At 38.8% G+C, this 15,361-nt stretch overlaps 1 protein-coding gene across 1 annotated transcript in view; it reads right to left on the bottom strand.

Moving 5' to 3' along the window:
* The window catches only part of LOC127570828 (androgen-dependent TFPI-regulating protein-like), a 48,536-nt gene that overhangs the window by 18,266 nt on the left and 14,909 nt on the right, over positions 1–15,361 (bottom strand). The window contains exons 2-3 of the mRNA XM_052016690.1: positions 5,188–5,304; positions 3,577–3,678 (exon numbers count right to left, since the gene is read on the bottom strand). Coding sequence (XP_051872650.1) covers positions 3,577–3,678; positions 5,188–5,304 — 219 coding nt within the window. The remainder of the gene's footprint in view (positions 1–3,576; positions 3,679–5,187; positions 5,305–15,361) is intronic.

Here is a 15,361-nt window from a genome sequence, read left to right as displayed (position 1 = left end):
ACACTGACCATAAAGCACCCACCTACACCAATCCTACACAAATTCTGTTTTGTTTCTCTCTCACATCCCCAACCCTACTGTCAACCCTGACCCACTTCACCTGCCACTCATTTACACTTTGGTCAATTGACAATAGGAATTAATTTACCACCCAGCACAACAACCGGGGCATCTGAGGGAAATCTAGTGGTCAAAGGGAGAACATACAAACTCCACACAGACACTACCCAACAACATGATTGATGAAGAATTGGAGATTCTAAAATACTGTCCTGAGGAACAATAGTCTGAGGATGAAATGATTGATCTCTACAAATACAACTATCTTCCTGTAAGAACACAAGAAACAGAACCAAAGATAGGCCTTTTTGCCTCTCTTGCTGGTTCTGCCATTCAATAAGATCACAGCTGATATTTTATCTTAGCATCTCTTTTCTGCACCAACTCCACTTCCCTTAATTGTTGACTTTTGTCTTGAATATACTCAGCAACTAAATCTCTACAGCCATGCTGGGTAGATAATTCCTAAAATTTACTACCTTTTCATTGAAGAGATGTTTCTCATCTCTGTTCTGAATGACCAACCCCTTATTTTGAGACTCCGACCCCTGCTTCTAGGCACAGTAGCCAGAGGAAACATTCAAGTCTAGTAAGAATGTTATATGCTTCAATGAAATCATCTCTCATTTTTCTAAACTCTCAAGAGTATAGGCCTAGTTTACTTTATTTCTCATACAACATATGTGCCATCCCAGGAATCATCCCAGATCACAGTTTCTCCTTCCTTAGGTTGGGAAACCAGACCTGTAAACAATTTTCCAGACGCAGTCTCAGTGGGGTGCTAAATATTTATGGCAAGATATCTTTATTCCTATACTCAAATTCTCCTGCAATGAAGGACAACATACATTTGCATTCCTAATTGCTTGCTGTAGTACATCAATACCTGTACAAGGACTCTCAATAGAACACTAACCTCCTTCATTCTCTCACCATTTAAAATGTGCATTTTTATTTTTTGCACCAAAGTGGATGGAGTTACATTTTTCCTCATTATATTCCCTCTACCATGTCCCTATCTATTCATTTAACCTGTCTATATCCCTTGCCAATATCCTTGCCCCTTCACTTAACCTGTCTATATCCCTCTGAAGCCTCTTGGCAAGCTCTTCACAACCAACATAAGCACCCAGCTTTGTATCTGCAGCAAACTTGGATATATGGCACTTGTCCCCTCAACCAATCATTGATATAGATTGGGAACAGCTCAGGTCTCAACAGCAGTCCTTGTGCAATGTCATTAACTGCAGTGCTATTGCAAATGCTGGAAAGAAATCTAGCAATGTCTCTTAATTTCCATTGAAATCGATCTTAATGGGATTCTAGATGCCACACTCATCAAATGCTACCTTGATAATGAGGACAGCCACCTGTGGAATTCTGCTCTTGGACCAAAATTATAATGAGACCAGGAGCCAAGCATGGAACCTAAAGTGAGCATCAGTGAGCAGGTTATTAGTGAATGAATGGCAATTAATGGCAATGTCAATGAAAACTTTATTAATTTGTTGATTATTGAGAAAAGAATGCTGAAGCCTTAATAAATAGATTGTATTTATCCTGCTTTTTTGTGTACTTCCACATTTTCAGATAGATTTCAATGCTGTAACTACATTGGAACAGCTTGGCTAAAGGAAGGCTATCTCCAAAGCGCAAGTCTTTAACACTACAGGTGGGCTGTTCTAAGGCTCCTTCAACCTTGCTGTATCCTGTACTTTGCATGATACTTTGATATTACATGAAGCAATATGAATGGGCTGAAGGCCAGTTTCTATCAGGGTGGATACCCCAGAATGAAGTCAAGTTGAATCATTATTTGGCACTTTTGCATTCAGATTATTGCAAATATGCAAATACTTCTTGGATTTTGCCATCAGTGAGGATGGGCCCTTTAAACACTGAGTTTAGATGGGATCATGTTCGCCCTCTTTGGATTCACTGCTGTGCAATGTATGCCAGTCTTGACAGCAACATGTTAATGATCTGGCTGAGCCAAAAGGCTCTTGACAGGTGCATTGAATTTTCTTCTGAGCTTCCCAAGGGATGTCATAACCCTTCCCTCAACCTTCATACCACCCACATCCATCACAGTTGATGTAAGTACACTTGTCACAATTTTAACGTAGGAGAAGCAATAGTCAATTTTTGCACAATATGTCCACCAGTTACAACTATAAAATAAATGACATATCATCTATTTTAGCATTGACACATAGACTTGGGCACTTGCCAGCCATCCCTGTTCAGTACCATTTTGTGCCATGGATTATAAATGAGTTTTATGTATATACCTGAAGCATCTGGAAAGTTGTTTTTTCCGATGTTCAAGTATCTGGAATAATAACTTGCTGATTCACAATCTAGTATTCCACCATTGTGCCACATCATAGATCATAGAGTGATACAGCACGGAAACAGGCCCTTCAGCCTAACTTATCCATGCCAACCAAGATGCCTACCTGAGCTAGTCCCATTTGTCTGGATTTGGCCGTATCCCTCTAAACCTTTCCTATCCATCTACCTGTCCAAATGTCTTTTAAACATTGTAATTGTACCCACCTCTATCACTTCCTCTAGCAGCTTGTTCCATATTCCCACTATCATCTTGTGGAAAACTTGCCCCTTAGGTCCCCTTTAAATTATTCCCCTCTCAACTTAATTCTATGCCCTCTAACTTTAGACTCCCCTACCCTGGGAAAAAGACTGTGACCATATGCCTGATCTAAACCCCTCATGATTTTGTGAACCTCCATAAGGTTACCCCTCAGCCTCCTTCGCTCCAGAGAAAAAGTCCTAGCTGATCCAGTCTCTCCTTATAATGCAAGCTCTCCAGTTCAAGCAACATCCTTACAAGTTTTTTCTGCACCCTCTCTAGCTTACTGATATCCTTCCTATAGCATGTTGACGAGAACTACAGACAATACTCCAAGTACAGTCGCAACAACATCTTGTACAGCTGCAACACAACATCCCAAGCCCTGTACTCAACCCATAAAGGCAAGCATGCCATACACCTTCTTTACCACTCTGTCCGCCTGTGTCGCCACTTTTGCGAAATATATACTTGTACCCCTAGGTCTCCCTGTTCTACAACACTCCCTACGTCCCTGCCATTCATGGTGTATGTATTGCCCTGGTTTAACTTCCCAAAATGCATCACTTTGCATTTGTCTCAGTTAAATTCCATCTGCTTCTCCTTTGCCCACTTTCCCAGTTGATCCTGATGGAACCTTAGACAACCTTCTTCTGGCACTTGAGATGAAACCGTTAAAGTTGATTAGTCCATTTGACTTAAAATCAGATCAGATGGTTCATCCAAACACAATTACTAATTCTAAGATTTAAACACATTGATTACTATAAATCCATATTAATTTACTTTATGAAAACAATTGAAACAGTTTTTTTAGTCTTCCATTGACTTGGCAAATATTGTACTTAATATGTTGCTCTTTAACTAAGGCACTTACTTTCTTTTTACTGATATTTATCCCATCTTTAATTGCTCACACTTACCACAGCATGGTTTACCCATAAAGGAATGAACTTATCAAGGTCTTCAGGATACACCAATGCTCTATCAAATGTGAATAAAAGCCAAAAGGCTGTGACAACGAACTGAAAAGGATAACATCAAAAAAAATTAATAAATCAGCGTGGACGTTGTAATGACGTCTAATACCATTCAAACAGACATTGTATTGGTTTGAAATTGTAAACCATTTATTTAAACACTGCCACTCAATGTTCACTTGGACTTGTTTGGGCTGCAAATTAAAAGTTCGAAAAGTGGTGGAAAACACCATATTGAAGTGAAACTAGGCATATATTAAATTGAACTCTGCTGGGGTTTATTTGTAATAAACATTTACAGTAGGTTATTGTGTAGTATGAAGGAGTAGAGATTTTATCATTATTGCTGAAACAAAGGTGCATTAAAGTCATTAAGGGAGCAGAAGGCCGCATGCTTTCAGAGAGGGGCAAGTTCACTTCCAGGTAGTGAGGCAGAAAAATCGTCTTAATCTGTCATGCAGCATTGTAAAGGTCACAAAAGAGAGTCACGCAGAAATCTGTGGGGAGATGGACAGTGAGTCATTATTGAATCAATAAAGTGTGAATGAGACAACTCAACCATCTACAGGGCTTGGAGAACACAGGAACAAGTTCACTGTCTTACTAAGTCAACCAAGGTAACTAGAATCAACCAAACTTACAAACAACCTGTATAGAAAGCATCACTGACACTTAAAATGGCCACACTACACAATGGTAAGATGGCAAAACACTTGAGGTGGTGCATCCAGGGGCATTCCTCCATGTACATCCCCATAAAAATAACTATTTAATATGGGAAGAAAAAAACAATGGTGAAAGTGAGAGAAAAATAACATTGGTTTTGTATATGACGTCACCATTGTATTACCTTGCCTATCTGAAATATCAAGAAAACAGACCAAGGGCCAAAGTGGGCAGACTGTCGGTGAAGTGGAACATTGACCCATTTTCTGGCATACGCTTTCTAAATTAAACCATTAAAATTGACCTTTTAGGTCTGAACATTGAGGCTTGAGGCCCGCAGTTAGTAGAATAACATGGTCTTGTTTCTGGATGGTTGGTTATTTCCTGAGTGCAGCAGGAAACAAAAAACTGGGTGATACAATAGGTTAGAGATGTAAGAGCTGAAAGATTGCTTTCTTTCCTGGCTCTAACAGTCCTGCAGGATATATAAGGGAAAATCTCATTGATAATGGTAGCTGATGTGTAAGTCTTGAATATGTGCGCAGAAATGTTATTTGGAACAACAAGTTGATCTAGAAGTAAAAAAAAAGAACTTAAAGTGAATTCTAAAATGTTGATTAAATCACCAGCTCAATTCATTTGAACTCCAAATATAATATGACTTTGATTCCACATGAGCAACTAACTAGATTAGATTTGGGAACTTACATGTAGAATTATTGATTGGAGGCAAATGCATGTAGAGTTAGAGGACAGATGACAGGACAGTTAATTCAGTTACACTCTTTCCAGATTTGAAGTGTTAACTGTAAAAATAAAACCACCTTGTTCCACATGTTCTGTAGACCCATGGCCATTTCCAGAACAATATAAATAGTTTATACTTACAGTACCAACAGGGAAAACCAGGACTGAGAAGAAGAGGTCTCTTAGTGACAGGATCCATACTGCCCGTTTCTGTACATCTGCCAGGATGCACAACCCATTGAAAATCATCTGCAGAAACTATAAAAATAATTAGAGGAATATTGTGATTTCCATGTATAAGCAGAAAAGTTACATAATTTAAAAGCAGGTTGTTAGACCAACTTAGTCAAAGTTCCTAGGTGTCAAGGTGTTAAAACCTAATTTGGCTCAACCAGGGTGGAAAGAAGGGGAAGGAAAAGTGAAGAGAGGCAGAGACGGTACTTCAGAGAAAGAATTGAGGAGTAAGAAGAGGACAAGTGAAGGGAAGCAGCAACTGTAAAGTAAGGCATCAGGGAATGAGAAGGGAGGAAAGGAGGATATTGGGGAAAGGTTATAGAAGAGGAATGGAGGATCAGAATGATAGACTTAAATGATTATATTACAAAGAAAGCAAATGATGTTAAGGCTGTACTAAAAGAGAATGAAGTTAAGCAATGAATATTACTAGATAAAGAAGATGTACTTAAAAGATCAGTACCACTCAAGTCACATAAGTCAGTTGTTCCAGATGGAAGGAACACTAAATTTCTGAAAGAAGCAAAGGTAGACATTGCAGAGGCATTGGACAGAATAGTAGTGCAGAATGGCTGAAGGGTTGCTAAAGTTATAGCATGATTCAAGTAAGTGGAGAGGGATGGGCCAAGAAGCAGCAAGCTGGTCAGCTGAATGTCAGCAGTTATGGAACAGTTATCATGGAGAAAATAAAATTAACTTGGTAAGGCATGAGATAATTGAGGGTAGCATGAATTTGTTAAACACTAATTAAGTCTGACCAATTTAATTAAATGCTTTGATGAGATAACAAAGAACATTGAGTTATGTAATGTAGTAGAAAGTATTTATAAGCTTTTGGAAGAAAATTGAAATTGTGCCATGTAGTAGGCTTGTAAAGAGGATTGAATACATTCAAGGAAAAGTGTTGATGTGAATATAAAATTGGCTTAGTGAAAAAATGAAGTATGTTCATGGATGGAAGTCTTCAGACTGGGAGGTTTCCTGATAAGGTGTCCACCAAGGTTTGATTTTGGATTCATGCATCTTTTTATTTGCAAAAATGATCTAGATTCAGGTGTAGGAGGCACATTACAAACATTTACAAAAGTTGGCAAAGTAGTGGATAGTGACGAAGGAAGATGGTGAAATGAGCCAAACTTGGCAGAGGCATATAAAGCAGAGAAATTTGAAGGGAAACACTTTGCATCGCATGAGGACAAGAGGGGGAGAGGAGTGGCAAGCAGGGATGCGGGCTCTCTCCTTCCCCCATCACCCCTCTCCCACCAATAAACATCCAAGAACAATATGTATATATGAGATTATGGACATTTTTTTGTACCATAACATTAAGGACAGGTATACATACTTTCCAAAAGTTAATAAATTTAAAATCCTGGACACACACCTGACATTTCCTATACTGTACAGAAGTGAGAATGTGAATCCTTTCCCAGGTAAATTACTGAAAAATTGGCTTGTGCTTTATCACTACACACAGTGGATACATTTTTTTTACATTATATTCCAGTCTGAAATTCCTTTATATTCCTAGATGGGCAACAGCATTTCTGCTTGTGTTTTTATTTAGAATTATTAGAAAAACTAGATTTACAGTATAGTGCGATTTTATAGCGAGTCCTGCAAGTTACAGAATATATATGACAAATATTCTTGGTGGTGGATACAAGTTGTTGCTAAGTCGAATCTTCCTCCTCCATTTAGTTCTCAATGTACTATTGAGATAATTATATTTCATGGAGATTCATTTCATCAAATGGAAAATTTTGAGAGTATGAAAATGAGTATCAATCTGTTTACATTAATCCTTTCTCCTCACCCAAACAAAGGCAGCACTGAAGTATGGCAGTAAACATTTTAGCAAAAAAGTAGGACACTCCTACATTTTCAAAATTTTCCAAATGTGTGTGCAGTTTCTATTCCAGTGTGACCAAATTGTTGGTTTTCCATCACCTCTGAATGAATGGAAGCATCTGACTCACCTGGAAATCAAATGCAACAATATGAATTAACACACCTTCAATAACAAATGCAGTCTAGGGCATGGGAAAGGAAGGTGGAATCCTGGTATACAACATACAGTTCTGGCCTCTGCTTTATCAGAAAGTTCTCTGGGCATTGTAGAGAATACAGAGAAAGGTAGCAACATTGCTAACAGTTCTTTCTCTTCAATTACTGAATGACTTCCTTCAAATCTGTCATCCTTACCTACTGCTCAAAGAAAGTGTTCAAACCCTGTTAAATCAGCCAGGATCTGTCATTGTCTCCCACCTATTTCTCAGTTACACGCTGCCCCTTTTGATATCACAAAAGAAAATATGTCAGTTTCTACATATAAGGTTATAGAATTACAGAGAGGTACATCTTAGAAACATGCCCTTTGGCTCACTGAGTCTGCACCAACCATCAACCACCCATTTTACGCTAATCCTATATTAAACCAAATTTTATTCTCTCCACTTCTTCTTAACCTCCTCCTACCCACACCCCAGATTCTACCACTCACCTACACACCAGGAGCAATTTACAGCAGTCAATTGACCTACAAACCTGCATGACTTTGGGATGTGGGAGGAAACCAGAATGCCAGGAAGAAACCCACATGGTCACAGGGAGAATGTGTAAAAGCCACACAGACAGCACCTGAGGGCAGGATTGAACCCAGGTCTCCAGCGCTGCGAGGCAGCGGCTCTACTAGCTGCCTAATATAAACTGATCTCACTACTGCTTCTCTCAACTCCTCTATGCTTGGCCAATATCCAACATTGTATTGGCAGAAATTCCTCCAGTTTTATTTTGAAAAGGTTGAAATCATTATCTTGTTACACCACAGCAAACTCAGATGTATCATACTAACCAATTCCATTCCTTTCTGTGTCAACAATTTGAGGTTAAACCGGATTGTTCACAATCTTTGTGTTATATTTGACCCCAAGATGAGTTTCAGATCACATATCAATTCCACCTCTGAACATTCAGCCTTCTCCGGCCCTATCTCAGCTGCTGCTGAAACCCTCAACAATATTCTGCATCTCACAGTGGATGTGCTGTTTATTGATTTCTCTCTTTTGTTCTCATTCATTCATCTCCTTCTGTTTACACCTCCTCCAGGCAGATCATAAATCAATAACAAGCTTTTGCCACCTCTCTCAGAAGGCAATAACCCCATCTTGTGTCATTTGTATTTTCTTGGCATCCGCCCTATCGCAAACATTCCCTTTATCCTTTCCAAGCCTCTACCTCTCTGCAACTTAAAACACACTGGGTTTTTCATTTTTCCCAGTAAGCGAAGAAAGGTCATTGATCTAAAAGATGAACTGCTTCCCTCTCTACAGATGCTGCCTGACCTGCCGAATATTTCTATTACTTTCTGTGTTTATTTCAGATTTCCAACATCTGCAGTTTCTTGCTATCATTTTTTCTATTATGTAGCTGCTATCTTCATTCAGTAATCATTTTTTAATGGTAAGTCTCAGTCCATTTGGTTTCCCATAAGTAATCAGCCAGAATGTGACTTTAAGACATTAAAGTAATCCAACAGATATGGGGCTGATGTTGGAAAATGGCACTGAACTGGTGCCATTATCCTATTGAAAAGCAGACCAGGAATGAGGGTCCAAATGGCCTATTCCTGCTTCTGTAATGTCTCTGTGCCCTAGTGACTTGAAGATTCAAAATACTCTTAGTGTCACACATCTTCTTCCATCCTCTGGAAATTTAAGGTGAACTAAAATTCCTACTTCATGGGGTCCCATTCACCATCAATCTCTTTCCTTGTTAACTTGTGCTTGATTTTAAAATGTTTGTTTTCAAATCCGTCTATGACTTCATTGCTCCCTCTCGTTCTCGGCTTTTTCAGTCTTTCTGTGCACCTCCGATTCTGACCTTTTGTTCTGTTTAAAATTCTGCACAACTGCTGACTGGGCTTTAACTGCCTGGGCACTAGGGTCTGATCTCCCTCACTGCGTCTCTCCATTTCTTTCTCCTCCTTCGTGATATCCCATAATACACCATGTTGACCATGTTTTAGTTTATAGCCTTAACATTTCATCATGTGGGTCTGTCAAATTTTGCTTGATAACACACCAGTGCAGCATCTTAGAGTGTTAAAGCTGTTATATAAATGGAAGCTGTTAATGTGGAGGATAGTATTTTACTGACAGGGAAAGGCCACAAACGCTGGTACGTTTGAGTAGAGGTGATCTTAATGATGGAATAAAAACTTTCACCTGAGATTTAATCCAATCCCTTGCTGTAAGGCAGGTGGTGTTGTGAACAATGTAATATTAATTGTGAACAATATAACAATCTAATTATTGAATTTCCTAGTTGACTATGTCTGAGATTTAAAGGACGGTGATGCTAAGGTCAGCAATTCTGTGAGTACCCATATTGTTGATTCATCATAACCTCAAATAGAGCCAGTCAGTCACTGGTTTTAATCCTTTGTGACAAAAGACATCCAATGCGATGTCTTTTCATTCTCATTCCAATATTCCTCTACCATGTTTTCCTTCCACTACATACCTTCATTTTTTGGCAGTAGTGACATGGAGAAGAAGTTATCAGAGGCAATTCCCACCTTTATAGAATTACCCGATGTTCATTTCATTGCTGGCATAGCTTGACAGACTCAACATGTCATGTGAAATGTGAGAATACATGTAAAATATGAGTGTCATCTTTATTGTCCTGTGAAACTGAACTCCCAACTCTCTCTCTGTTCTCTCACTTCAACCAACATTGCCTGATTCAAAATACAAGCATTATTTTTGTACTTTTAACCTAAATATAACAATTCTGCATATACAATTAATTCCCAAAGCATTTCCATTAAAAAAATAATAATATGACAGAAATAGATAGCTTAGTGGCTTCTCACACTCAGAATGTTTAAAGAAAGACATAACTTGCATTTAGAAATGCTTTATCACATTGTGAGGAAGTACTGCACCTGCTGATTCTCATGTGGTGAGAGGTAGGAAGGTTCCACAGACAAACAACATGTGAGCATACAACCACAGGTTTGGATATTTGGTGTATGTGTTAGGTCGAGGGGCCAACGGTGCAAAGCTATTGGGATTATGACTGAATGCCCCTAAATCAGAATACTGCCTAACTGTAATTTGTTTTTGTGATTCTTAGCTGAGAAATAAATAATAGCCAGGGAACCGAAAGAATCAACATCCACTCTCCAAGATCAACAGCCATTAAGGACAGACAAATGTTTAGACCTTTATTTCACTCTCAGTTGCTCATTTGACTAAACTGTGTTGAGTTAAGGGGTGCAACATTGACTTTGGACAAGAGGACAATGTTTACATCAGATATATGGGACTGACTATCTGATTTTGTCCTTTACCCAAAATCAACATTGTCCCTAATCTGATTAGTTGGTGAGGGCAAGAAGTTATAGACTTTACCATCACTAGGGCACCAATAGTTTTGATGAAAGGAAAAGTTAAGAGATTTAAAGTCTGGGCCAAGTCAGGATTCATAACTGGGAGAATATTTAGCCTGAAGCAACATAAAAGGGACCAGCATTTATGACAATTGATGTGAGATGCAGATATATTGGAGAGAGAAGTAGAACAATTGCTAGAAATAAATTTAGAAAAGATGGTAACGCGGCATAATTTTCAATCCTTGATAAAGAAGTTGAACAAAAGTAAACAGAATATGACAGAAGTTCATGTTGAATTGCAAAATGACACAATTAACTTAGAAACTACTGAAGAGTTTTGAATTTAAATTGATAGAACACAGCCAATTACATAGATGTGAGGACAGAATCAGCTTCCAGACTGGGAAATCAGATTAAAGGTTTAACTGCTAAATGACGAACATCTAAAAAATACTTTGCCATTCTCCACAAATATACACTGTTCGCAGCAAATTCCATTTGAGGTAAAAACTCCAATGAAATTAATGCATATGTTGCTAACTAAAGGGATTTCTGTACTGCACCAAATTACAAAGGAGGTGTTATAATGGGTTTTGATCATGCTGATGGCCAGTTGGCAGCTCCATAAAGAACAACAAACTGGCCACAGGGGGCATATAGGCAGGTTCCAGATTTCTATGTGTAGAAGTATGGAATACACCATAGGTCAGATATCACATTATCCCATCTCACTCCACTGCTGGATTCACCATTGAGTCCAGGAAATTTCTGAAAGTTTCTGAGCCAAGGGCTCAGATACACTTCTTATCCTGCCTCTCAATTTTATGCCAGCTATAGCCTGCACCTATAGCATGGCTCCATGTATTGGAATGTTTTGGCCCAGTGTCATTAAGTTTAGCTAAGTTATTTTGTTTATTTTTCTTGATTTCACTCTATATTTATGTTTTCAATTAATTAACAATATTTTGATAAGTTCTTTGGTTATTTTTCTTTAATTCACTGTATACTCATGTTTTTAATTAATTAACAGCAGTTTAGCTAAGTTTTTGTTTTTTTTATTTCACTGTATATTTATGTTTTTAATTAATTAATAGTAACTTAACTAAGTTCTTAGGTTATATTTATTTCTTTCACTATATATACATATACATATGTTTTAATTCATTAACAATAGTTTAATCAACTTCCAGATAAAACTATTTTTAAACATATTTCAAAATTTTAAATACTTTCAAAGTAATTCATAAAACAATGATGAGAAAGGCCTTTGGCATGAGCTGTAAAAGAAGAAATATTTTCACCCCCAGAGGTTTTCTCCTGGGTTCTCTGGTTTCCTCCCACATTCCAAAGATGTGGCAGTAAGTTAATAGGCCACTGTAAATTACCCATTAGTGTAGATAGATGGTAAAAGAATTAAGGGAAAATTGATAAGCACATGAGAGAAAGTAAAATCGTGAGGCTACAGGGAAATAAGGAAAAGAAGTAATAGAATTGATGGGATTGCTTTGCTGGGAACTGACACGGAGCTGATAGGGCTGAAAGCATACTTTGCAGTGAGTAAATAAATATTACACAAGATGCAGGGCTTGGCACTTGTGCTTTACTTGTCTACAAATTGTGGACCTCGCACTTCCTCCCTTCTGTGTCAGCGCTGGCCTCTCTGTACCGTTGCCCCCCTGTACAAAAGATCAGAACTGAAAGAACTTAGAAATTTCTTTACAAGTCTCTCTAGAGAGCAACTGTCTCTGTTTTTAAAGAGCTGGAACTGGTCCAACGAACCTCAGCCGAAAAGTTAAATCATTCCAGACATTCTCGGATTCTCATCACATTTTAATGGGGAGTTTCAACTGAGCAACCTTGCCCAACGCTCAAGGATGGAATTCACCTCCCTGAGGTATTCCAGAGTTTTGAGCATAAAGTCTATTTTAGGCAAGGCCCCATTTTGTTGATTAACGGCTGGGATTTAGGATTGCTTCTAAATAAACAATCATCCATTAAACCAATAATTAAAATGTAACTAGTTCCCAACTAACATATCAAAACAGTGCAGAACTGCAGTCACAACTTAACTGAAGCAGTAGCATTTGCACACAGCAGGTTATAATGAGCAGACAAAGTTGAAATGCTTATTGATAAACTACTTGTTTTGGCAGCAGCAGGATTACAAAGGACGATAGCTCCACAATCAGAATGAGATAAAGCTTCTGTGACTGCATCCCTGTAACGTAACTAACAAGCAAGGAAGTCACCAAAGAAATAATTTTATAATTGATGCAGACAAGTGAATGTATAATGTACAGTAGGAAAATGGCATGTAAATGAGGAATTTAAATCCAAGTGAGCATCGAAAAGAGGAAAATACATTTTCAATTACAAGCTCAGAAGGATGTTTCTAAGGGCCCCGTCAATAAACTGTCCTTGGGATAACCTGTGGAATCAGCTCACCCCCTGTGCAGAGAATAAGTTCCATCATAAATATCCACCCTATTTATAACAAAGCTGTACATTTTAAAGTGAAGTTGCATTCCGTACTTTCATTCATCACATTGTTCTGCTTATGAAGTGCTGCAAGTGCTTGGAAGATACTCTCCAGTGGCCAGGAAGAGCAAAAATGCTGTATCATGATTCCCTAATGTTTCCCAGGCAGTTCAGGAGAGGAAGAGAGGGGGGAGGGAAGAATGCTCCGTGAGCTCCAACAGCGCCTGCAAGGCCTGGATGAAACAACTGTAAATTTTGTGGTTTAAAGTGTCAAAGCATCACCTTCCCCAAAGATCTGGCTTCGGGGAGGAGTATGTTCATGGTTTCACTTGAAAGCGAGTGTTCAAACACACCTCATAATTTTCCTGGCTCTCTCAATAGCACTGTTTTCACATCCTGTCTCATCCCTCTGTAATTCCCTCATGTTGTGTCTAGTAGGCTGTTTTGCATTGCTATTTGCATAACCAAATAAACAGAAGTGGTGCTAGAAACATTATATCCTTTACTGAAGGAAGTACCTCTCGAATGAAGCTTCAGTATCTGCTACAACAATAGGTCATGAGCAGCAGGTGATAGAAACTGATATGTACATATATGCCACTACAGGTCCTTCCCAGGTTATGAACACCCAATTTATGTCCCTCCCGTACATATGAGCGAGTGTTTGGGAGACCCGTGGGATGGATTTACTGGCTACTGTGGGGCTGCAGTCATCGTCTGCTGTGTGGAAACTTGGTTCATGGCAATATCATTGCATCTTGCAGAGAAATCTGAATGGTTGAGTTAAACGCCCTGGTTTAACTACACTTGCCTTTAGTTGGCCTATGTTGTTATTTAAGTATATTGCCAGGAGGCTGCATTTCTGACTTGCAAACTGTTCAGGTTATGAACAGTTATCAGGAACAGAACCCTGTTGGAACAGGGGCAGAACCTATACATGGAAGTTCTGCTTTCAAAAGGAAATAAACCTCTTCAATCAATTAAACTATGTACACACTAAAAAATATACAACTGGTTAAACAAATTAATATGCCATTGTAAATTCAACCAGTTTTGAATCCACTCGATCTTTTGATCTCCTTGCAAATTGAGCTCATCACAGTAGTATGCATTTGACATCTCTGATGTGTCCATTCCAGGCACTAGTGATTCCAGCAGATCATTTCCCCAGGTAGGACTCATGTGCATCTGATCTCACATCCTGTTCTGCAATTGTTGCTTCAACATTACATTAGTTTGGTAAATTGGTTTATTATTGTCACATGTACTGAGGTACAGTGAAAAACTTTGTTTTGCATGCCATCCATACAGATCATTTCATTACAACAGTGCATTGAGGTTCTACAAAGGAAAACAGTAACAGAATGCCAAATAAAGTGTTACAGTACAGAGAAAGTGCAGTGCAGGCAAACACTAAGGGTCAAGACTATTACGAGGTAGATTGTGAGCTCAAGAATCCACCTTATCATACTAGGGGACAACTCAATAATTTTAAAACAGTGGGACAGAAGTTGTCCTTGAGCCTGGTGGTACATGCTTTCAGGCTTTTGTGTCTTCTGCCCGATGGGAGGGAGGAGAAGAGAAAATGTCCAGGGTGGGTGAGGTCTTTGATTATGTTGACTGCTTTATGGAGGCAGTGAGGTGTAGACAGAATCCACGGAGGGGAGGCTGGTTTCTGTGATGTGCTGAGCTGTGTCTACAACTCTCTCTAGTTTCTTGTGGTCACGGACAGTAGAGTTGCCATACCAAACTGTGATGCATCCAGAAAGGACGCTTTCTATGGTGCATCAATAAAAAATGGTGGGGGCAAAGGGGACGTGCCAAATTTCTTTAGCCTCCTGAGGAAGTGGAGGCGCTGATAAGCTTTCTTGGCCGTGGCATCTATGTGGTTGGACCAGGACAGGCTATTGGTGATGTTCACTCCTAGGAACTTGAAGCTTGCAACCTTCTCGACTTTAGCCCCATTGATGTCAATAGAACAACAGAACTTAATTGTTAACACAATTGTCTTCCTAGCTTTTAACATCGTACAATTGTTTTCTTGTCATCTGTAAGCACTAAACTGTCCACATGAAATAATACGGAGAATAATAACTCTTAGTAGTAAATACATTGGTTATAAATACACATTGTGTTTAGCGCATACTGGATACTATGATCTCAATCACAACAATCTCTTATTGTTCCTTAAGGTTCTCCATT

Source organism: Pristis pectinata, chromosome 5 (assembly GCF_009764475.1).
Source record: "Pristis pectinata isolate sPriPec2 chromosome 5, sPriPec2.1.pri, whole genome shotgun sequence".
NCBI classification, from domain to species: domain Eukaryota; kingdom Metazoa; phylum Chordata; class Chondrichthyes; order Rhinopristiformes; family Pristidae; genus Pristis; species Pristis pectinata.
This window is presented reverse-complemented; position numbering and strand designations above follow the sequence as displayed.